Raw genomic sequence first — 23899 nt, forward strand, 5'->3', positions numbered from 1 at the left:
GTGGTAGAAGGTCAAGCTCCCAGTAAACTTCTGCCTTCACTGATATGGTCATTAGATGGTCAATGCCAAATCCAGACTATAAAAATCAATTGAAACTGAACCTAGAGAGCAGCTACCTAAGTATCCTGGCTTCATGTGTCTCTCATTGGATAACAAGCAAGTTGTAAAAACAAGAACTTTGGCATCTATTCAATATCTTATCTGATGTTTATACTTGTAAGAAGTCAGGCACGCATGTGCACTGACGTGTGCAGCCACAGGTGTAACATTCTGAGTCCTTACATGAAAACTACATCCATTAAAAGCACAGCATTCACTCAAGCAAAACATCAGGAGAGCATTCACACTGGAGTCAGAAGCTGAAGGCAGTACTGAAGGTTCTCATCTTTTGCCGTCTGATTACAGAAAAAAAATCTAAAAAATCTGTAAAGAAGTACATTTACAAAGGAAGATATTAAAATAGGCACACCCTTTAGTGTTTGTTTATTAACAGCCTGGTGCATGTTCTGAAATACTCCAGATAACAAAGTAACCAAAAGCTAAAAACTCACCATATAATTTTGTTGTTCTTAAAATTCTGTAATAGAATTCTAAATAGAAGTTTTTGAACAAGGAGAAGTCTCTAGGCAAATTTACAAGTAACTTCTATCAATCAGTTGTGTCTCAGCTCATTCTGTGTATTGACAGGAATCTCAACTACTACAGCTTTCTTTCCTAAATTAGAACCACTAATGCCAAATAGGGAAGGGTAGAAAGCTACTTCACATATCAGTAAAGTGGCCTTACCTTCAAGCAAATGAGGTCTCCTTTCTTCTTTCGAACACTCTGGAACTGTTGCAAAATGTTTTGCCCTGGTCTAATGTGACAAAATTACTCACCTTCCCCATCAGGGCTCATATTTTCATACGAATCCCAGTGTATCAGTGGGTCTGATGTATTGTAATCAACTATTACTCCATGATCATTATGAAGGTGTTCACATCCTAAAACGAGACGTGTTTGAAACGAAAAATTACCAGTCACATATGTAATTATATACACACACATATGTACGTATGTCTGTAGCCTTCTGACAGACCTTTGCTCCCTGAATGGCAACTACCTATTCTGAAATGTAAGAAGCAGCAAAAGGGAAAGAAAGGTTAAATAAAACAGTTTAAAAAGAAGAAGAAAAGCTTAATTTATCATTTATCATTCAGATAATTTTATCTTGAGCTTTTTGATTATGATGTAGGCTGATAACTTGGATCAGTCCCTAAACACAAGTAACAAAGATGATCCACCCAGCCCTAGAGGGTCAGACATGGTAAAGAGCTTCTGAGAATGAAACTATGAGTATCTGTAAGGAGATAGTTTTAAAGGAATGACAAAATTAGACTTTGTTACAGATTTCATTCTGATTCATATAGATTATCATTCTGATACCAGAGCAATTTATCACTAAGGATCAACAGGAAGAGCTGAAAACTGTGACTTCATGTCCCTTCCAGTTCCTCCAAGGTGGCAGCTCTGCAGAATCTGAGACTAGACAGCTGGCTTTCAATGTGTTTTGCTGCATTTAAGTATGCTCTGCTGAAAACACCTGGAATTTTCAGCAGTAACCTATGTTTTTGTGCCCTTAACAAGGCATTAAATAATGTTCAGGTTTTAAATGGATACAGTGAGGAATTTAGGCATAATGCAGCGATTCAAAAGCAAAGCACGGGCATCAATAATTCATTACTGTGAACGTGGCTTTGATACTGATACAAATCACAGATTGTCTTTTCTGTCTAGATTAGGGAACAAAGAAATTCTGTTATGAAACCTTTGGTTGTGTCTACAAAGCAAGTCCTACTGTAAATTTTTCTAAAGCAACAGTATTATGCATATACTGTGACATTTAAAACAAAAATAGTTACAAATAGGACTAGAATGCTATGGTCCTGTACCTTCATATGCAGCCTGGAAAAAGCCATATATATAGAGTTTCTGTGATGACATTTGTAACAAGGCAGATTTATAAACTTTATTATTAAATATTCAAGAATATTATATTCTTGGCAACTGCATTCTTTCTTAAAAATAACACAGTCAGTTATGTTCTAGAACACTGTGTCCAGCTTAAAGCTACAGAATACAAAAATTATATTAACAAATTGAAGCAAGTTCAGGGGAGCATGACCAGGGTGCTCAGGACTGGATGACTCTCCCTGTGAGGAAAAGCTGACGGGTCAGGGCTTCTTCAGTCTGGAGATGAGATGGTCTTGACAAAGAGCTGACAGCAGCCTCCTGAAGGCTGTATTAGAAACAGCCAGTTTGGAGCAAGGCAGAAGGAAAGGAATATTTGAAAATAATTTGAATAATTTTAATCTAGATAAATTTAGAGTCAAAATGAGAAAAAATAATTCCACTGTGAGGACAGTCAGACATTTAAAAAGCCCACCCACTGAGGCTGTGATGTCTCAGTCCTTGAAGTTTTTCATTATTTGACTGGACAAAGCTCTAGGGAAACTGGTCTGATCTTACAAATGAGCCTTGCTTCAGCAGGAGGATGAACCAGAGATACCCTGTAGTTTTTCTATGATTCTATAATATTTTCAGATGTGGAAAACCCATTTTGCAGAAATTGTAAGTAAGTATTTCAAGATGTCACCAAAAACCAGGAAATAAACTCTCCAACCAATTCATAGGTTAGAAAGCCAACATAACTAGCAGTGTTGGCTGCTTGGGGATTTCTCCTCAAAGCAGGTACTCCCAGTAACATAACAGACCACATTATATTCCTGAAACAAATACATACTCATCACATTTCCTGAATACATGCATATATGCTAATTATTTCTGTGGACTTATTTGGATATGGCTCCAGATTTTCTGATTAATCTCTTCTCTTTGAGAATATTTCAAATGTGGTGATGTCATAATGTCCTTCTCTTATCATTCTTTGTTCTGAGATAGATGATCCTTGTTCTCAAAACTAAGATCTCTACTAGTACATATTAATCACTAATACAAGTAAATAAGGAAGCATTAGCTGGCACAAGCTGGCACAGATGTAGAGAATTAACACAAGGTCACATTTATCTCTGGTATTTGTATTAAGCACTGTATGGTGCAAAACTAAGCATTAACCATTATATAGGGATCATATACTATGGTGCTACAGTTACAGAATTTTTCAACGTCTTCCCAGATTGCTGCATAGACTTCTTCTTAAAAAAATATAACTTGTTGAGTAACAAAGGTGAGCTGCTCTTCCTACCTAGTTAATTCCTCAGACTGCAACTGAATACAAATATCCAATTACTTACAACCTTACTTTTCAACAGCTTGAAGCCTACTAAAAAATCCACACCTCTCATTTGTCATCTAAGGAAGGCAAACTTGAAAAAGTTTTGGTCCTTTTTTAGGCATGTTAACTGGCCTATCTTCAAACATTTACTATCCAGAAACATTTAGATCAAGCTAGACAAATTCATTTATAAAACTGGTTTTCTTTTATGGCTTTCAAACAGGTTAAGTGAGATTTTTGTGCTCAGTTGGACAGAATCCAAATTCTTAGTGGCTACGGCCATAATTATCAAACTCATGTGGAAAAAAAAGGAGGAAAATACACAATTCACAGGACAGTGAGGATACTGAATGGGAATACGTGTAAGAGAGACAGTTAAGAGTATTTGGTTTTCAATCAGTCTGAAGCAGAATCCATTCTTTTTGGGACACCATAAAATTATTAAGAATACATTCATTAACAGAATTAAGCTGCAATGATCTGCATAATCTTAAATTCTTACTGCAAGTAAGAATTATCACATAATCTTAAACATAATAAAATAGAATTTTGGAAGCATGCAGAATATCCTACAAGCCAACTTCAAAGCAGAAACATTTCCAAGAAAACTACACCTGTATCTGTTTATACTAAACTGAAGACAGTCCAAACTTCAATACTGCAAACATAATCAATTATGACAACATCCAAAAGAGGTTATGGGATAGGCCACTGCTGTCACTTATGTTGAACCAAACCACCTACTATCTATGTTTTACCCAGATACATTAAAGTTTTCTACTAGTTGTAGAAAGTGTTCTGGTATAACTTTAAAACGAAATCTGGTGACTTCTATGCTGATATAAATGCAGAGTCTTTATTAACTTTTCCAAATTTAAACCAATAACTAATATATTTTAATGAAAGTGTAAAATTTCAGATTTTTTACAAGAGAAATGGAAGAAAAGAGGAAAAAATACTTTTTTTAAAGAAATGTGTATTTCAATATGATTTATTTTCAAATTAAGCATATTTTTGGTTCTCTATGCTCACCTCGAATTTTCTCTGGAGTTCCTGAAAACACTAATTCCACCTTGCTGTAGTCAGGGAAACGGTCATCTGAGAACAAAGGACAGGAATTCAGCAAGATGTTTCCCAGGAGAGCAGTTTCAGTGCACTCAGAAATCAGGATTCTCTACAGCTTTCTCATGTGCCCTCATCACTCTTCCCTTCCCACTTGCAGCTTAGTGATCTGGTTTTAAAAGCCATATTTTTTGTGCCACACATTCTCCAGAAAAGACCACATAAATCCCAGCTGGAGTTTTGCTTGCTTTCTAAAACAGTCAAAAGCAGAAGAGATGTACATCCTAATCCTCTCTCTAGACAGTAGACCGATGTGACTTATAAAGAAAACACACCTAGGAAAATTAAAATTGCTCCCCATATTGCCTAAACCACAATACTTGACCACAAAAGTTTTGGTATCCTTATGGTGCATGCTGCAGGAAAATATGATTGATTGTAGTTTGCTAGTAACATAGGCTTAGGAAGTTCCAATCCTGCATATGAACACAATAAAACTGACAGTATGATTTGGAAAATATGAGGACTAGCGTGACACATTTTCAAGTGTGTCTGAAAACTGTGTCCATTCTTTGATATTCTGAAGCATATTAAAAGACTCAGACTATGTCACAAACACATTATCAGACTTTATGACGGTTTTCACTAGCCAGAAAAGAGAATAATTTAGCTCATCTTATTTCCTTCAATGGTGACAAAGAGAGTCACCATTTAAATGAGGGAGAAGGTAATAAGGACTGTGTAGGATTATCTGAATTATTCTGACAATTAACTTGCTTGAAGAGCTTTTCCTGTCATTAGAGTTTTACTGGTATTACACATTACAATTTAACTAACTCAATGCAGTCTCCCTTTCCCCAAAAATAAGTAAGGGGGGGAAAAAAAGAATCCTTTTGAGAATGGGTGCTGAAGAAGATTGTCACATGCATATGCTTGCACACCCGCACATACACACATCCAACCAACCACAGAAGACAAGTACCTTTGTTGGCATTATCCAAATCTTCTTTGCCAAACACCAAGCCATGTCCTTGAATAGCTCCAGTGTGAAACTGAAGGCGAAAAATCACATCACGAGTAGCTGACCTGTATTTTTTGTGATAACACTTTATCTAGAAAAACAGAGCAACATTTTATCTCAGATAGTATTTTCTTACAATTCTGAACAAATGTGTATATATTAGTTGATAATTAAGGCAGCCACAACACAATTTATTGTAGACACCTCTGATATTGAAAAAAGCAGGGTATGTGTTTTTTTATCCTTTAAGATTACACAGGTCCAAGCCAGGATACTTCTAGATATGTAAAAAATAATAATCACTATTTTCATCATTATCAGTCCCCCGTCAGTAGGTTATGAGCCAGAATCACAATATCTGTGATACTGTACACAATATGTACAATATTGAAATGCTGACCTGTATACAGACCTCTTCCCTACCAAATTAATGAATTTCAGCACACTCTTTTCAAAATAACTCAAGAATATGAGGACTTTTTCAAAGCAAGCCTGCAAGCTGATTATATCTATTTTAGGACTTGTAAAAAACCTGCTCTAATGTTAGGATCTTATTTTAAGTTACTGCAGGAAGTTGATAGCAGTATTCACACCTTGACTAGAACAAGAACTCTAGAAAAACATCTAGTATGAATTTCAGTAGCTAAAAGTGAACACCACACCCATTGTCTAACACCAGCTTCCCTTAGACAAAATGTATGGATATTTTTCTTACTAATTCTCTGACTCTACTGTCATACAAAGGCACTCAGCATTCTTACAGCAATATGTAAAAATTTTGGCAACCTTAGTCACAGGACTGAAAATTTTGTAATACTATCCTGATTATATCAGGATTTTATGATAAAGCAGATATTACTGAAATGCATTGAAAAGAAAAAAAAATATCACTTTTATTAAAGTCAGAATAAGAAAAGCATCCTAGATAGAAAATGCCAAACAATTGAATAGAGTTACTCAAATTAAATAATGCAAGAAAAATGTAAGAGCTTACAAAGGATGCTTCTGAAAGTTGGGGTTAAAATATAGTGCTGAAATTCTTCTCACTACAGAATGAAAAATCTAACAAGATGTTACTATCTAGTCTTCATTATAGTAACCTCATGATATCCTAAATTCCGGAAGTTAATCAGCACTCACCATATACCTGGCACACAGGACAACTTCTGAAATAGTTCAGCCCATATACCAGAAATGGTTTTTTGTCAAGTATTCTGTATGCAAATCAAATATTCCTAAACTATTATAAGGGCTGGGTGATTCTCTGTGCATGTAGTCTCTGTTTAATCGGAAAGCAAGGAGGTTGGTTTTTTGTTTTAAGAGAATCCCCTACAGTATATTGGCAATACCAGGTAAAATAGTATTTGCTTCTTTCTTTAGACAGTGCCCTACATGCACTAATTGTGTACATACCCCTGTTAAAGGGATCTACTTCCTTTTAGTCCAACACAACTACCAGCATGACTGGACTACTTTAATTACCAAAAGGTAAGGTATGAATAAAGTTTGACTGCTTGAGTCAATAAACAAGTGCTCAATCTCCAGCATGCCAAGCAGCTCTGTAAGGACAAAACACCATCACAAAGGATGAAAAAGGCAAGTTTGCCTAGAAGTGAAAAATGGACAGAAACAGAATTACGAGAGCCCTGATGAGAGATATTAGAACTAACCTGTTGGGGTTTTTTTTTTTTAATCATCTAGAGATGAGGCAACTGAGAGGCATTTTAAAAGCTTCATTTTATTTTCAGTCTGCTGAGAAGGTTGAGACAATACAGATGTTATAAATCATGCCATCACAATCAGAAGCCTATTTCTTAATTACAATACACTGTGTTTCTTGGCCTATCAGCTTTTTGCCACACTATGATGTAGATGCTTTAAAGCTAATCATCTAAAACTACCCCTCGAGGGTCTCTACAAATCTATTTTCCATATTAACCTGCTCCAAAATGTAGAATTATATGAAAGTAACTGTGATAACTCCATGTAATTGTATTATGTGAGCAAAAATACTTGAAAAGAGCATCTTTAAGTTTATATACATTCATATATAATTTAAATTTTACCTTTGAACAGTTGTTGGATTTATTCAAAATGTACTGCCTTTTACATAATCTCATTTATAAAAATACTGAATGACAGAGGGAGTTCCTCCTTCTTTCTACTTTCTAATCCAAAGTACCAGCCTTGGATTTAACCCAGATTAGTTTAAAATTAAATAATTTAAAGTTTTAATTAATTTCAGTTAAAATTAACTTAATTTTTGTCCTAACGAACTTAGCTACAGAGAATTGTAATTTTTAATGAAAATCTGTTCTCTCTTACAATCAGTAATATTTTACCTCTATATCCATAGACTAAAACCATCTTTTAGTGCTCAGTATGCATAATAAACTTTCAATGAAGTCTAAGCATAACTTTGAATTCTGACTTCACTACCTTTTGATGCCATAATCAAGAATTAACTCAAGTGTCCTGGGGTGACGTTATGATGCTTGTATCCCCATTCATATGTTCTGTGCCTTTAAGACTGGCTTTGAAGAGTGAAAGTTCTGTTTGGGTTTCTCTTACCAGGGACACAGAGACAGGCAGTATATAGGACTGCTTTCGTTTGCTTGTGGCTTTCTGCTTTGCGCCCTCTCTCTCTCTCTCTCTGCTCTCACTTCTGCTTGCTTTTGCTTCTGCTTATTAGCTAGTTCTAGCTAAACAGTCCAAATTCCTTCCTGGACTGTTTCTCCTCTCCTTTTTCTTCGACCATCTCCAACCTGCTCCAGACTGGGACCTGGGAACACTGAGGATTTGCACCGTTTGGCCTGCAGCAGCTGCCCCAGCTTCTCAACAGCTGCATCTGTTCTGTATCACCACATGCTATTCACATGATGTTAACAAATTCCTTAAATCTAAGGCAAGAAAGGATATTTACCTTTTTAAAACAAACGAACATGCATTTCAAACAGTTAAACCTTTTATGAATTGGAGGTGGAGCATCTTACAAATCATTATTTTTGTCTGATACCACTGAAGATTTTGCTTAGACAGAATAAAAAAATATTCAAAACTAAAGTTTTTGTTTAGAAAATACTGAAGTGCTGTAAAAGACACTGGTTTGCTCATAATTATGTCAGATAATAGCATGAGATTATGGAAGATTATCCCTTTTAAAAGATGCATTACTGAAAAGCTACATGCTCTTTTTCTATTCTAAAATCTCATTTGAGAGATACTGAGTTTATCTCAGACTGATTTCTGTTGTAATCTATTCCATTTCCTTAGGCACCAACAGTCCTTCAAAAACTAACAAAATGTCCTTAATTTGAAACTGTCTCAAACTTTCAAAGTATGCCAATTTATAATAGTATATTTAAAAATTGTTTGTCCCTTTTTCAGTGAAAGAACAAAAGAACAATATACAGAACTGAATAGGGAGAGGGAAAAAAATAATCTGATACCAAATCTGGATACTTGTGGTTTAGGAATGGTATTCCCCAATTCAATGTTCCCACTGAAACATTTCAAACCACACACCACTCAACCACACCCTCTCCCCTTTTCCCCAGCAGCAAGCTGAAGAGAATTGGAGGCACAGAAGATAAGATGACAGACTGAGATAAAAACAATTTATTGAAAACAACAGTGAAATAAGACAATGAAAAATAACAGCAACAATACTAATAACAGAGTGTACAAGAAAATAAAAACCACAACAACAACAAATGAATGAGTCATATACAATTACTCAAACCTTCCCCCCACAGAATCCCCAACAGTGCCCAACTGCTCCTTCCACCATGCAATCCAAACCAGAAGAAAGCCCTTCCCCATCCCAAAAAAATGAAACAAGGTGGTATAGAATAACCTGTGTCCTAGCCATGCCCCTTCTGGCTATTGCAAAAATTAAAACTGTCCTGAACAGGACCAGGACATTATCCATGCCTTATTCTATGCCATCTACATCATGCCCAAAACCCACACCTTCCATCTACACACACACACACACACACACACACATATATATATGTACACACACACACACAAGCACAGGTATCATTTCCATAGTCACTGGCCTAATCCTTTCAAGTTGTCTGCTTGCATTCATTCAGTTCATGACTATCACTTCCATTGTCCTAGGTGTCTTCTAAGGCAGAAGGGCTGGTGTGCTGTTGGATGGTTGCAAGCTGCAACAGGAGCTCATGAGTGGTGTATCTGGAGCGGTCCATTCTCACTATTTGTTCTCACTGTTTACACTGGCAGTGTCATTCAGCAACCAACATTATACAATTTAATATTACTGTTTTCACCCAAAAATTAAGTCCCCTTGAAGTACACACCACATTTCTCCTGTACCTCTCCATTACACACCAAGTGCATCCAGGTCCCTGAGTAAAAACAATCCCATGGATAGGTTTGCCTTTGCTTGAAGTAGAACTTATTCAAACTGTCTTGCCTAACATATTCCTCATGCACCACAGGGTCTTTATTCCCTTCTGCAGTATGTGGAGGTTTCAATTGGGCAGGGCCAGCTCCATTGGTAGAGTTCTTGTGTTAACTTAGCAGGTGGCCTCTGCTACATCCCAATGTTTGAAGGTCCCACCATCCATTGTTTTCAATATGGTTTTAACAGTCCATTGTAATGTTCAGTTTTCCCAGAGACTGGTGCATGATAAAGAGTATGAAACACCCACTCCATACCATGCTGTCCGGTCCAGGTGTCTATGACGCAACTTTTGAAATCAGTTCCCTTGTCCAACTCACTTCTTTCTGGGGTGGCATGTCTCCACAGGACTTGCTTTTCAAAGCCCAAGATGGTGCTGCTGGCACTGGTGTGAGGTACAAGGTACATGTCCAGTGGTTGCTTCCAGCATTGTAAGAAGGTAATGCTTGCCTTGGTGGGTTTGCCTGAGTGTGATGCAATCAATCTGCCAGACCTCCTCATATTTATATTATGACCATTGTCCACCATACCACAGGGGCTTTACTTGCTTGTCCTGCTAGATTGCAGCACATTTCACTGTTATGGATAACCTGAGAGATAGAGCCCATGGTTAAATCCACCCCTCAATCACAAGCCCATCTGTATATTGCATCTCTTCCCTCATAATCTGAGGTGTCATGGGCCCACCAAGCCAGATGTAATTCAACCTTATGTTCCCAGTCCAGATCCACCTGAGACACTTTAATCTTGGCAGCTTGAGCCACCTGTTGTTGCAACGTTCTTCAGCAGCCTAACTCTTCAGTACGTGTGCATCTCCATGAGGTACTTTTGCAGCAACTTCTCTATCCAGGCAGCAATGTCTTGATACCATTCAACCGCCCAGATAGGTTTACTTCTGTGCTACCAATTAATCTTTTTCCACCAATACAGATACCCCCACAGAACACTTGCCACCATCCATGAGTCAGTGTACACCATCCATGGTAGCGTGCTGGACATTTCTCTCATTCACTAATATCTAAAGGCAACTGGATGCCCTTCAGCTCTGTGACCTGACTTGATCCACCTTGTCCCTCAATAGCTTCTGCAGCTTGTCACATAGGACTCCATACAGCAGCTTTCTGTTTTCAATGTATCTCTACAATACAGCAGAACTGTTGGTAAAGAGAGCATATTGCTTTCATTTTCTGGGGCTGATTATATAGTGAGACCTCCTCAGCATGTCACCTTCTTCTCCTGCTTCTCTGATGTTAGTACAAAATTTTTGCCTACAGACCAGTTTGTGATGACTTCCAAGATCCCTGGGCAATTGGGGTTTCCTATTCAAGCTAGCCATGTGATCAGCATGACTCACTCCATGAAGCATCAGTGGCATGTATGAAATATCCTTTGAACATCCAACCCAGCACTGGCAGTGCAGCACTCCAGGAGGAGCTGTGCTTTGATGTCAGTCATTCTGAAGCAGCTCAAAGCTTCATAAGCTGCCAGGATATCTTTTTCAGTAGGGGTGTAGCAGGCCTTGGATTCCTGACTCTGGAACCCTAGGGCTTGTCCTCAGGTCTCCCTGGATATCTTTTGCCAGACACTTCAGGAAAGACCATTTTCCCCCCAGCTGCGGTATATGGCACACTTTTCACATCTTATCCTGTCTTGATTGGCCCAAGGGCTACTGCATGAGCAGTCTTTTGTTTGATTTGTTCAAAAGCTTGTTGTTGTTCAGGACCACACTTAAAATCATTCTTCTTAAAATCATTCTTCTTCACTTGATAGAGAGGTCTTACAATCTAACTAAAATCTGAAAAATACATCCTCCAAAAACTTCTATCAGTTAGGAAAGCCTGTGTTTTCTTCTTGCTGGTTGACGGGGAAGACATATCTGCTATTTTTTTTTTTGCCTACATCCATTGGAACCTGACAACACTCATCTTGCCATTTTACTCCTAAAATCTGAATATCCTGGGCAGGTCCATTGACCTTACTCTGCTCTGTGGCACAGCTAGCCTTCAGGAGGACCTGGATTGTCTTCTTGCCTTTCTCAAAAACTTCCTCTGCTGTGTAACCCCACAGAATGATGTCATTAATGTGTTGCAAGTATTCTGGAGCTTTGCCCTTTTTCAGTTCAGTCTGGATCAGTACATGGCAAATAGTGGGGCTATTTCAAATCCCGGAGCAGTCCATTTCAGGTGTACTAGACATCCTTCCAGGTAACATCACACTGTTGCCTGCACTTTTCTGCTAAAGGAATGGAGAAAAGTGCATTAGCAATGTGAAAAGAGACACCATTTTGCTGCCTTGGGCTCCAGTTCATAGTGAAGTTCCAGCATGCCCAGCACAGCAGCACTCAGAAGTGGTGTCCACTCTCCAATGGACTTATGCAACTGGCCACACAGTACTAATAAAGGGTGAGCAAGTCTTGCTGACCACTCCCTGGCTCTCTGGAGGATGAATCACTTCATTCATGAGGAATCACTGCGGCAAGCCACTCTCTGGTCACAGAGAGCGACAGGCACAAGTTTCCCAGGCATTGTCCTGGGGAAGGCTGTGAGAAGATCAGAGAAAAGAATGATAAACAATTCTTATCTTCACTTGCTGCACCTGCTTTTGTGAACATGTGGAATGTGTTATGGAGATTTGTTTACCAATGGGTAACTTCTTAATTGGCCAATGGTGATGGCATTTGGATTCAAGGACCAATAGGGTCTACTTGTATCTGATTGTCTGTAAGGGATATGTTTTTCTTAATAAGTATAGTCTAATAAAGCAATTGATCAGCCTTCTGGAATCATGGAGTCAATGTTAATTATTACCCAACCAGGGCCACCATGCTATGACAAAACATGGTGTCATTGTTTGTTGTGCTACTGTCAAGGCTACATTGTCATGCTAACATGACTGTTAGCAGAAGGGTCCTCTGAGAGATCAGGGAAGGTGTTCAGCTGTCCAATTTCCTCTGTCTCCACAGCAGCTGTGGAAACACCAAAAGCCCAATGATGCCCTTTTGGGCCTCAAAATACCCTCTCCTAAGGTAATCTATGTCAATGATGCACAGGGTTTCTGGACCAGTCACAGCTGGGTGTTTTTCCATTCATTCCCAGTCAGGCTCACTACAGCTTCCATTACAACCACCTGTCCCCCCAGAAACAGCAAAAGATTCTGCTCCTACATATCTCAACAACATCAGGGTACATTGTATGCTGGTGTCAACTAAAACCTCACACTCATGTGGATCTGATGTTCCAGGCTGTGGGATCCATGAAGTCAAATAAATCAGACTGTCCCTTTCCCACACCTGGCTGAAGGTAAGGCCCCTCCTGTAACAGTACTTGTTACTTATTTCTTGTAAGCATAGAGATCCCTTCAAGAGCATTGGAAGTAGCATCATCCCTCCTATTCTCTCTGATGTCTTACTCACTGGAAATTGGAGCAGGATTTATCCTTGAAGAATTTCCTGCAGTAGTGCCTCCTCTCAATTCACACAGCAGTGCTGCTAGGACAGAGGTGGGTTTTCCATCCCACCTCCATATATCCTCTCCATGGTTATGCCCGTAAAACCACAGGTTACTTTGTATGGTGTACCCTCTCTCTTGAGCAGGACAACACTTGATGCTAATAGCAGAGACTGGTCTGTACTGGCAGGGCATGGGACATTTCTTTAAATTGCTGATAGTCCTCTCTGAAATTCCAGGAGGTCCTGGGGCAGTCTTTCTATGGACAAGATGCAGGCCCATAGGGAGGAAGGTCTTTGTTCACTTTCTTTCCATGATATCACTGTCAATGAGTTCATATACAGCAATGGTGCACTTCCTAGGAACTTCCACCACATGCGGTATTTGTGTACACCAGACTTCATCTGGATTTATAGGGAATTGCTCATTATTTGAATCCTTACAAAGCACCTCCAGCACAGCTATTTCTCTCAAGTACTTTTCTCCATGGTGTTCCACTTGTCTCACTGCACTAATAGATCACTCTTGTAAAGATACAAGACACTCCCTACACTTGACAGTAGTTACCTCCTGAGGCTGAGACGCTGTCCTCTTCCCAGTCCCAATGTATGCATTCCAAGACACAAATCCCAGTTGCTTGGCTTCACTACCATTTGGTTTCATATCGTGGGCCACAATATCCCAGTGTTAGACCAGCCACATCATCAGGGGCTACCCAGCTGGTGGCTGAAATCTTTACTCATACCTCATAGTTCACCCAGAGACAGATGTCAGGTGATTGCCCTGCTTCTTCCTCTTGTGGAGTGCCCTACTGCCTCTTCATCCCTTATGCCAATTGATTCAGTCTTGGATTTCTTCTTCTGTATAGGAGCAACTGCTACCAGCACATGTTGTTCCCCTGGTTCAGCTGCAGTTTGAGTGGCCACAGTGCCTGTTGATATGCTTTCCTCCCTTCCCACTGATGGTGCTGTCTGGTAATGAGAAATGTCCAATAAACAGATGCCAGAGCCCTGCACATTGCATAACTTCATTCCTTTCTGGAACTGCCACAGCATTTCTTCTTTTGCATATTTTATCACTTAACAGAGTCTTGTAGTTGTTCAGGGGTGAGCTTAAAAACCATTGGAGTAGAATAGTCCTTCAGAAGCTGGCCCATTTTCTCCTACCTTCCATGCCACTCATGATGACCCACCCTCAGGGCAGATCTCTGAAAGACCCTCCAAAAAATATCTCCTGTAACTAACATGGTGTGGACCAGACTGAGGAGAGCTGGCAGACCTAGCCACAAGAACAAGCTTTCCTTAATATCCAAGGGGAATTCAAAATTTTCAAAAACTGTTGTAAGAGGTCTGAAAGAGAAAAAGGAGATGAAAAGCTTGGGAAAATCATTCTCCACTGTGCCCCCCACAAACTGGATATGATTATTAATGGACTCCCAAAGGTAATGCTGGAGGTAAGGGCAGGAGAGCAGTACTCAATACACATCCAAATGACCCTCACTGTCCTTGATGTTACCACATCATAAGCTTGTATCACATAGTACACCAACAAAACAATCCTGACCCCTTTCCCTGATCTGAAAAATATCATGAGGTATGGAAATATATAAAGTTAGGTACCACACTACATGGACAAATTAAGCAACATTGTGACCAGTGGCTCTGGACCTAATGCAACAAAATGCTTAGATGAAATTTGTTTCAAACCCACTCTGAGCAGGCCTGTTGCTATCCTAACCTTTTGTGCCTCACATTGGGTGCCAAATAAGACTATCATGGTTCAGAAATGGTGTTTTCCAATTAGTATTCTCACTGAAACACTCCAAACCACACACACTGCTCAAGCACTACCCCTCCCCCTCTCCCCCGCAGCAGGCTGGAGAATTGGATGCACAAACAGTAACAGCAACAATACAAATGACAGAGAGTACAAGTAAACAAAACCTAGACAATTCACACACGATTGCTCACAGACCTCTCCCATTCTTCCTCCCCCTACCTCCCAGAAACCTCAGCAAAACCTGATCACTCCCTCCATCACGCTACCTGATGAGGAAGGAAGCCCTCCCCCTGTCCCTGAAAAATAACATGAGGTCATACAAAATAACCTTTGGGTCCAAACCATGCCCTGTCTCGCTACTGCAAAATTTAACCTTATGCTGGCCAGACTTTGGACATTACCTATCCCTTATTTGGTATAGCACTTTTTTGAGTGCAGAACAATTTAGAATTACTTAGGCATTTTCTTTATAGCAGATAGTTTTACAGTTGTGCACAGTGCCTGCCAAATTAGAGGGCAAGATATTTTAACGCCAGATTACAAATACTCCCCACAGTTATTTTTATAAAGAAAAGAGCAATACAGGTCTTACTGGACTTGGTGATGCTATAAAATGAGAATGCTGAGAGCAATTGTTTTGAAAACAATTTGCTCCTATAAACCTTTTTGTTTGAGTTTTACAAGATTTTTTATTCCCATGAAAGCCAAAAATGATGACTAAATTAACCTAAATTATTCTGTAGTATTTCCAGACATTTCATTAAATAATTTTTTTACAGCACAAAACAGGTCAGAAACTGTAAACTAAATGTCATGTCAATAGATTTTCATTCCATACAACTAACTCACCATAATATCTCCTTTCAAAAGCTGGGCAGGGTCTATAGCAATGCAGATTCGACTTTGATTTTCTGACTGTATGCTACTTGACAGAAGAAAAAAAAAAAATACATGGTTTAAAGACACAAAACCATAAAACAAAGAAGAAGCCCACAAACAAAACTAAAAAAAGCCTATGTAATTCTGCAATAATGGAAACTAAAACCTAAACCAAATCATAGTGGAAAATGCTTACAACTTACTATATTCCAGATGTATAAACTGGCTGCATAGCCTGGTATAACTTCAGAAAAGGCCAACAAGCTGAAAAGAATCCAACAAAAAAGAGTGTTTTGTAACATTCAGATACAGGAAAACCATTACAACTAGGAAGTTTCATGCACAACCAGACTGAGCAAAATGGCACATAAGTGGTAATGTTGGACTGTCAAAATACCCTTCAAAGCAAAATTGGCTAAAAGGTATTTTATTTTATTTTATTTTATTTTAGACTAGTTCTGAATTCAATAGAGAGGGACTTTAAAGGATTCTAGTAAGAAAGGAAATAAATTCTGCAAGAAAATGAAATTAATAAAGGAAGAATGATACTGGCCAAAAGAAAGCAAACCCCCAATATAAAATAAAAACATTTTCCAAATAAACAGATTATTTGATCTTCAGATTTTTTTCAGAATTAATAAGGCCCTTAAATTTCTAACTAGAACAAACAATACCCTAACTTCATTAAAGCAGTTATTTTAGAAATAAAAAAAAGATTAAACAACAATGAAAATATATTCATTTCAAATTCATGCTGATTATATTACAAAAGACCAATGCTATTTTACCTTTGGATAATAAAAATGCAGAAAGAAATCATAAATCATTAAGACCTCTAAGTTCATCAAGTGCGACCACTAAAGTTTATTCCTTCACTGTGCTCTAGCACATTATCTCATTCTATCATTTTAATTTTAAATCCACTTAGGATAGCAAGCCACGTCAGCAGCAGTGGTGAGGCCACACTTCAACTACTGTGTTGAGTTCTGGGCCACTCACTTCAAGAAAGACACTGAAATGCAGTAGTGTGTCCAGAAAGAGTCAAGAGAGCTGGTGAAGAGTCTCCACACATGTCCACACATATGAGGAGTAGCTCAGGGACCTGGGTTATTTAACCTGGAGAAAAGGAGGCTCAGGGAGACCTTATCACTCCATATAACTCCATATAACTCCTTATCACTCCAATCTCCTGCCTGAAGGGAGATTGTAGCAAGGTGGGAGTCAGACTTTTCTTCTGGGCAACGAATGATACGATAAGAGGACAGAGCCTCAGGCTGCACAGAGAAAGCTCCTTTTGGACAGCAGGAAGAATTTTCTCACTGAAAGAGTTGTTAAACTTTGTAACAGAATGCCCAGGGAGGTGGTGGAATCACCATCCCTGGAGGTGTTCAAGAAACAACTGACATGGCACTTAATGCCATAGTCTCACTGACAAAGTGATGATGGGTCAAAGGTTGGACTCTATGATCTTGGAGGTCCTTTTCCAAACGAAATTATTCTGTGTAATTCTGTAAGTACACCCTATCCGAACAGCTTATCAACACAAAATCCATTCTCAAAACAGAAAAGAGATTATATTTATAATCATTTCCCAAAACAAAGAGGAAATTAATATGAAACGAGACCAGGTTCCCAGATCCTTTACAGTAACAGAGACCACAACTGTTCAGAGATAGGCAGAGACAAATAGCATCAACTATTCATTTAACAAAAAACAAGAAATTGATTTCACCTGCTCCAATTTTTACTCTTAGAATGCTTCTCTTCTGGCTACTTTATTGGGAATATTTTGATGGATATCAAAAAGATATTAATTCTAATCTGAGATTGATGCAGCCTTTCTAGAAAGTTCCAAAATGAAACAAGACTTTGATCCTACACCTGAATAGGAAAAATTAGGTAATTTACCTCCCCCAGCATCTAAGTTGGGGATGCCATGAAGGATAACATAGTGCAGGAAAAGAGGGGTTGCATTCATTTTCACAGATCCAGATAGAAGGCCACTTAAGAACTGCACGTATCTGAAAACAAAAAGTTTATCTGAATTATATAAAACCACCAATACTAGGGAAATACATTACTTACACAATGGTATTTCCAGATAATGGGTAATAAATAGTATTGTGACAATGCACATAAATCCAAAACAATAATCTTCACAAAACAGCATGAAAAGACACTTTAATTTACCACTGTATTAAATCCATGTCTGTTACATTGCTATTGTTGGTATCTTTATTTTAGTTGTTTACATTACTACTCTAAGTAAGAAATTAAGTGGAAGAGACAGTAAAGTCAATTGTTTTGGTACACATTCCTAATTACAACTGTAGTCTTAAATGTCTTTCACAGCAGCATGATATGGTTCCCATCCAATTTACAGTGAAGTCATCTTCTTTAAAACAAGAGCAAGAAGGTCCCTCATCAGAAATCTCAAGAGCAATGCAGTCAAATAACATCTTCATAATGAGAAGTGATCTCATTCAGCACCAAACGAGGAAAACTACCACAGCATTGTGAAAAATATTCTATTTCTGTGATTTAATATGTGGTATGGTCACAAGCAATTGAGCTAATACATGCAAGTAAACACCACTGCGGTGTCTTTAATTTTTCCACCAGCTTTGAGTCCCTTTTTTTTCCATGCCTATGAGACAATCTTCATTTAACTTTATTCTCAGGAATGTATAGAGAAAAATCACCTTTTTTTCACCTTTATGCACAGATCTCATTAGCCGAACTCCTGGCAAAACCACAACTAAGGATATCGTGCTGAGTAACAAGAGCTTTACTATCCCAGAATGGGGGTTGTGGGTAATTTAAAATAGATTTAATTTTACAGAGAGCTTGCAAAGCTCTATTTCAAATGTTAAGAAAAGGCTTTTTTTTGTTGTTGTTTTCTCCTTCAGTCTTTCTGAAAGGATTTGGTACATCAAAAGCACAAATTTTACAAATTGACACACCTAACGTGACAAAAAATAGTGTGTTAAAATGTTTTGTCAGTGACCTCTCACGACTTTAATAAATTATTTACTATTACCAATGTGACCATTTTCTCTTTACCAGCTTTTAATTATTACAAAAATTAGACTGAAATTTTTGAAAACCTTTCTCAAGGTAGTGCACTTAAGGGGCCTAGAGACAGCTTATTTTTGAGACGAGTGTTCAAACATTTATCCTGAAGGTTTGTGAGAAATTTTTTTCATATGAAGGGTCTCTATCTGCATTTCTCATTCAGAGAAATCTTCAACTGCTTATCTGAGAATGGATTCAAAATAGATCTGGTCTACAGCTACTCTTCTTGTCATTGTTACAATACCCAACTAGCAGTAGGAAAAAGCTAAGTGACTTAGTTGTGACAATTTATTTTTATCTGGACAAGATTTGGTAGAGAAAAGGTTTCAAAATGTGAAAAATGGGTGCATTTTCATATTTTACAATTTTGAAATCCACTTAAATTATACCCATTTATACATCGACTGGGTTTTAACAAGGATATCACTAATTAATTACCCTAAATGGTTTCAGAGAAAAAGCATATTAAAAGGCCACTGACTCATCAGAATGGGGGCAAAGGAGTATAAAGTTATCCACAAATATTAAGAGAGTTTTCCTTTCTCTACAATAAGATTAGTGGCCACTGCCAGGCCAGGCAAAGGTAGGAGAGATGAGATTTGGGATAACAGTTCTGACATAAAGTTTGGAAAACTACCTCTGTTCTCATTAGAAATTACCCTCCTAAGTGGTAATGTGTATATATATGGAAGATGGCAAGGGCAGCTCAAGTTCAGTACTGGTGAGGAAAGATGGTAACTCCTTCAGTCAAGAAGGAAAGCGAGTATCTCTGAGGCCCTCCTCCCGGCAGTTACCCCCAGAAGAATTAAGTAAGTGTCCTTAAAGGGGATGTAGGAAAGACAGATGCAATCATTTATACCTAATGTCTCGCTTTAGGGCTCACCTACAGTTCACTTAAGTTAGTAGCTACTGAAACTTCCCATCAATATGGTTGGAAAACTACCCTGATGCACAATTCAGAGGCTGTTGTGGAGGTTCCTAGCTCTCACTGAAATATGCCTGCTGTCTAGGGCTTCGGAATGGGAAGATTAACACTATCTCTTTCCTTTTGCTGCTATGGTTCACACTTCTCTGTCTGGTAGGCAGCATTCTCAAATCCTTATTACTGAAATGCAATACACATATACGCAAGCACAAAATGGAAACAAAAAAAAAGGCCAGTGAACTTCTACTAATGAAAAGTTTATTTCAAGTCTAATGGAATGTTGTGTTACTATTTTTCAAGTTAAAAGGAGCTGTGCATGTCACCTAATGGGTTAAAAAAGTAACTGGTACATTTTTATTTAGAGATTAACAGAACCAAACACCTTATATTAGTTATTACTACTGGTTTTTCTGTTTTAATTATTAGCAAATTCTTATACTATAAACAACTTCTAAACTACCTACTGCATGCACATGGATTAAGAAAAAAAAAAAAACCAAACCAGTAATTACCAAATCAAACCCAGATGACATTTTATATTTCTAAAAGAGATTCACCTATATCACAATTATTTGTCTGATGGGTATCAGTCTCTTTTGGTACTGAATTCTTCAATTACCTGTCACAGTAGATAGTGAACCCCAGAACTATTCACTTTCCAAAGTGAAATACTTTGAATCCTAATTCAACCTTTGTCATACAGACAGACTGAAAAGATAACACATCCAGATACATGAACTTGCCATAATGAATATCACATGCTTTGACAAACATTTACTAGCATGGACATGGGGCAAGTGCATAATCTGCAGATCCTCTAAACAAGTAGTAAAAATATCTTAATTGCACACTAATCAGCATACTTCGCATACTCATTATTGTATCACAGAAAAATTAGTTTATTATTATCTTGGAACAATCAAGATTGTGACATCTCTTTCTTAAGAAACAATGCAGTGAGAACCCATTTAGATAACAGTTTGGTACAAAAGGTCTTGTCTGTCTGGGACCACGTGCTGGAACTGAAGGAGAGATCTCATCAATCAAGGAATATTAATACAAGTTAAAGTGCTGCAAATTCAGGAAGCACTGAAAGATCTTGTGGAAATGGCCTCCACATAGCTGGAAAGGGACTAAGGGATGGATGCAGAAGATAATTATGACATTTCCTATTGATATAAATTAGAAACAAATTGAATACCTTCTTTGGGACGGCTGCATTAAAGCTGAAACTTTATCATCAAAGAATTTCTTCATAGCAAATCTGTCTAGAGCCTGATCAGCACTGTCAAGAAAGAGACACATGTTATTCTGCTTCGGTGTTATCTCAAAAATTCAGCAGGCTACTGCTTGAAATATGCAAAAATATTTGGAAGAAAAAAAGGAGGGAAGTTAAGAAAAATTAAAAAAACAAGCACCTAACTAGCAACTCTAATAATTTGGATATTGTGGACAATGGTGTTTATTCCACTGACACCTTCTCATTCAACACCTTAAGATAGTTTCCTTCCTGAGCAAAGCATCTATATGCTTATTCAATAAACTGAATTGCATACTTCCAACAAGAATACATTGAAATCAGAATGCAACAAATTTTGGCAGAACCAAACAGCTCAGGCTCCCAAAGAAGGATACTTGCCATAATTTTTTTAATGTGCCACTGCAAGTTCTCTCTATAAAATACAAATTCATTTTCTTTTTCAGAAAGAACTGTAGTACCAGGATAGAGATTAATTTAAGCAGTCAGTAATTCATTTAGTAATTCATTTGTTTCCTGTACCATGAGCCATCAAGAAGAGACTGTCTTTGAAAAAGATCTATTTTACATCAGAAACCATAAACTCTTCAAACACATAATCAAGGAACAACATATTCCAAAAAATACATTTTCTTCTATTCTTTATCCAGAATGGCTCTTATGTGGGTCTTTTTTGGGTGAAGAAAGACAAGAGGTTACAGAAAAAAAGAAAAAGAAGTGCCAAAAATCAGTAAGAATGTTGTTCATCACATATGCCATGTAATATGGTATGGTGATTCTTTTATATCTATTCCAGATAAAAACAATGTGTCTCATAACAGATAGAGTTCACAGTTTTAATTTGCATCAGAACATAAAAGATCTGGAAGTTCCAAAATATAAGAATGCACATGTCCTAGGGTGACGTTAGGATGCTTGCATCTCCAGTCAGGTGTTCTGTTTATGCTGGATATTATATTCTGTGCCTTCAAGACTGGCTCTGAGAGCAAAGGCAGGGAGAAGAAGAAGCACAGAGTTTTGTTATCAGCCTACTCTCACTCCTCCACTGTGTTCTCTGTGCACTGACGGAGCAGAACAGAACACTCCTTTGCATTTTAGTTGGTTTAGCTAGATGAGGCAGAGTTTGCCCTGGACTGGTTTTCTTTCCCTTTTCTTGGAAATGTTCCAACCTGTTCTAGACTAGGGACCTGGGGAGCACTGAGAGCTCGCACTTTGTGGCCTATGGGGGCCTGCTCTGGGCAGCAGCCTTTCCCAGTGCCAGAGGGATTGATAACAGAGCGGGCACCCACAGGAGAGACTTTCTTGTCATCTCTTCAGAGCAGTGAATGAGTTTTGTCATCTGGTATTGTTCATTTATTTGTGCTGGGGACTGTTTTGCCTGTTAAAGAAACAGTATTTTTCCACTTCTCTCCAAATAAATTCTTCCTGAACTGGTTGGGAGGAGGGGTCATGTAGGTTTGCTTTTGGGGGGGGCTCCCTTTTGGAGGTTCTCTCTCAAATCTGCCCTAAACCAAGACAACACCAGTATCTCAACTTTTAAATTCCACAACTAGTTCAACCTAAATGAGTTCAGAGGAAAAAAACCCTGCAAAGTACACATACGCATATCAGAATAAAAATGAAATTTATGCCTTTTCCAAAAATTAATCAGAAGATGCCAATTGTCTTGACTGGATGCTGGGTCAGGCTATGAAGTCATGCCTTTTCTTCATGGGTGCTAAAAATTACATAGTGTGTACTTACAATATTTGTGACCCAAATCCTCTTTCTCACCCAATCCATCATATATCTTCATTCATCTTCACCCACGCTATCATCCAGAATTTAGGCAGCCTCTTCCTAAGTGGCCAAAAACTGCTAGCACTTTGCTTGTTAAAATAGAATTTGCCAAAAATTACAAAGAGCTCTGTTTGACCTCATTAAATGTGATGATATATTATTCCTTCCTAAATGAGAAAATTTGATATTACAACATATACCTAAAGGGAGGTTGCATCAATAAAGATTTTTCATAGAATCGTACAATGGTTTAGCTTGGAAACAACCTTAAAGATCATCTTGTTCCAACTCTCTTGTCATGGGCAGAACACCTTTCACCAGACTAGGTTACTCAAAACCCCATCCAACCTGGCCTTGAGCACTTCCAGAAATGTGGCATCCACAACTTCTCTGGACAGCCTGTTCCAGTGTCTCACCACGCTAACATTAGAGAATTTATATTTACTATCTAATCTAAATCTACTCTCCTTCAGTCTATAGCCATCCCTCACTTGTCCTATCACTGCCTTACTTTGAAAAAGTCCCACTCCACCCATCTTGCAGGCCTCCTTCAGGTACTGGAGGACCACCAGAGAGAGTCTCCTTGGAGCCTACTGTTCTTTCAGACTGAACAACTCCAACCCTAACTCTTAGTGTGTCTTTACAGCAAAGGTGCTAAGCATAAATTCACAGAATTTCATTAAACCTAGATTTCTTTGGCATGTTGTTGTGCTTCAGGAAGGGAATTCCCTAATTAGGTGCTCCTACTGATGCTCTCCAAACCACACTGCTGCTTGTTCCCTCCCTCTTTTCCCCTTCCCTGCAGTGGGATGGAGAGAAGAATTGGAGGCACAATGGCAAAGATCACAGGTTTTGGTCTATGAATAAGAACAATTCACTGGACACAGGAATGAGATAAGAAAATGAATAGTAACAACAATACTAATGGCAGAGCGTAGAAGAAAGGAAACAGTATCTCTCACTGTGGAA

At 38.3% G+C, this 23899-nt stretch overlaps 1 protein-coding gene across 8 annotated transcripts in view; it reads right to left on the minus strand.

Annotated features, from left to right (window-relative positions):
• TNS3 (tensin 3) overlaps nt 1-23899 on the minus strand; it is a 200000-nt gene that overhangs the window by 90463 nt on the left and 85638 nt on the right. For 7 of the 8 annotated variants that reach the window (XM_064705080.1, XM_064705079.1, XM_064705077.1 and 4 more), the window contains 7 exons: nt 21095-21178; nt 17802-17914; nt 16097-16157; nt 15864-15939; nt 5319-5448; nt 4307-4372; nt 879-983 (listed from right to left, as the gene is read on the minus strand). In XM_064705080.1, coding sequence (XP_064561150.1) covers nt 879-983; nt 4307-4372; nt 5319-5448; nt 15864-15939; nt 16097-16157; nt 17802-17914; nt 21095-21178 — 635 coding nt within the window. The remainder of the gene's footprint in view (nt 1-878; nt 984-4306; nt 4373-5318; nt 5449-15863; nt 15940-16096; nt 16158-17801; nt 17915-21094; nt 21179-23899) is intronic. The other variant, XM_064705073.1, reaches the window with a different exon arrangement.

This window comes from Zonotrichia leucophrys, chromosome 2 (genome assembly GCF_028769735.1).
Source record: "Zonotrichia leucophrys gambelii isolate GWCS_2022_RI chromosome 2, RI_Zleu_2.0, whole genome shotgun sequence".
Classification (NCBI taxonomy): domain Eukaryota; kingdom Metazoa; phylum Chordata; class Aves; order Passeriformes; family Passerellidae; genus Zonotrichia; species Zonotrichia leucophrys.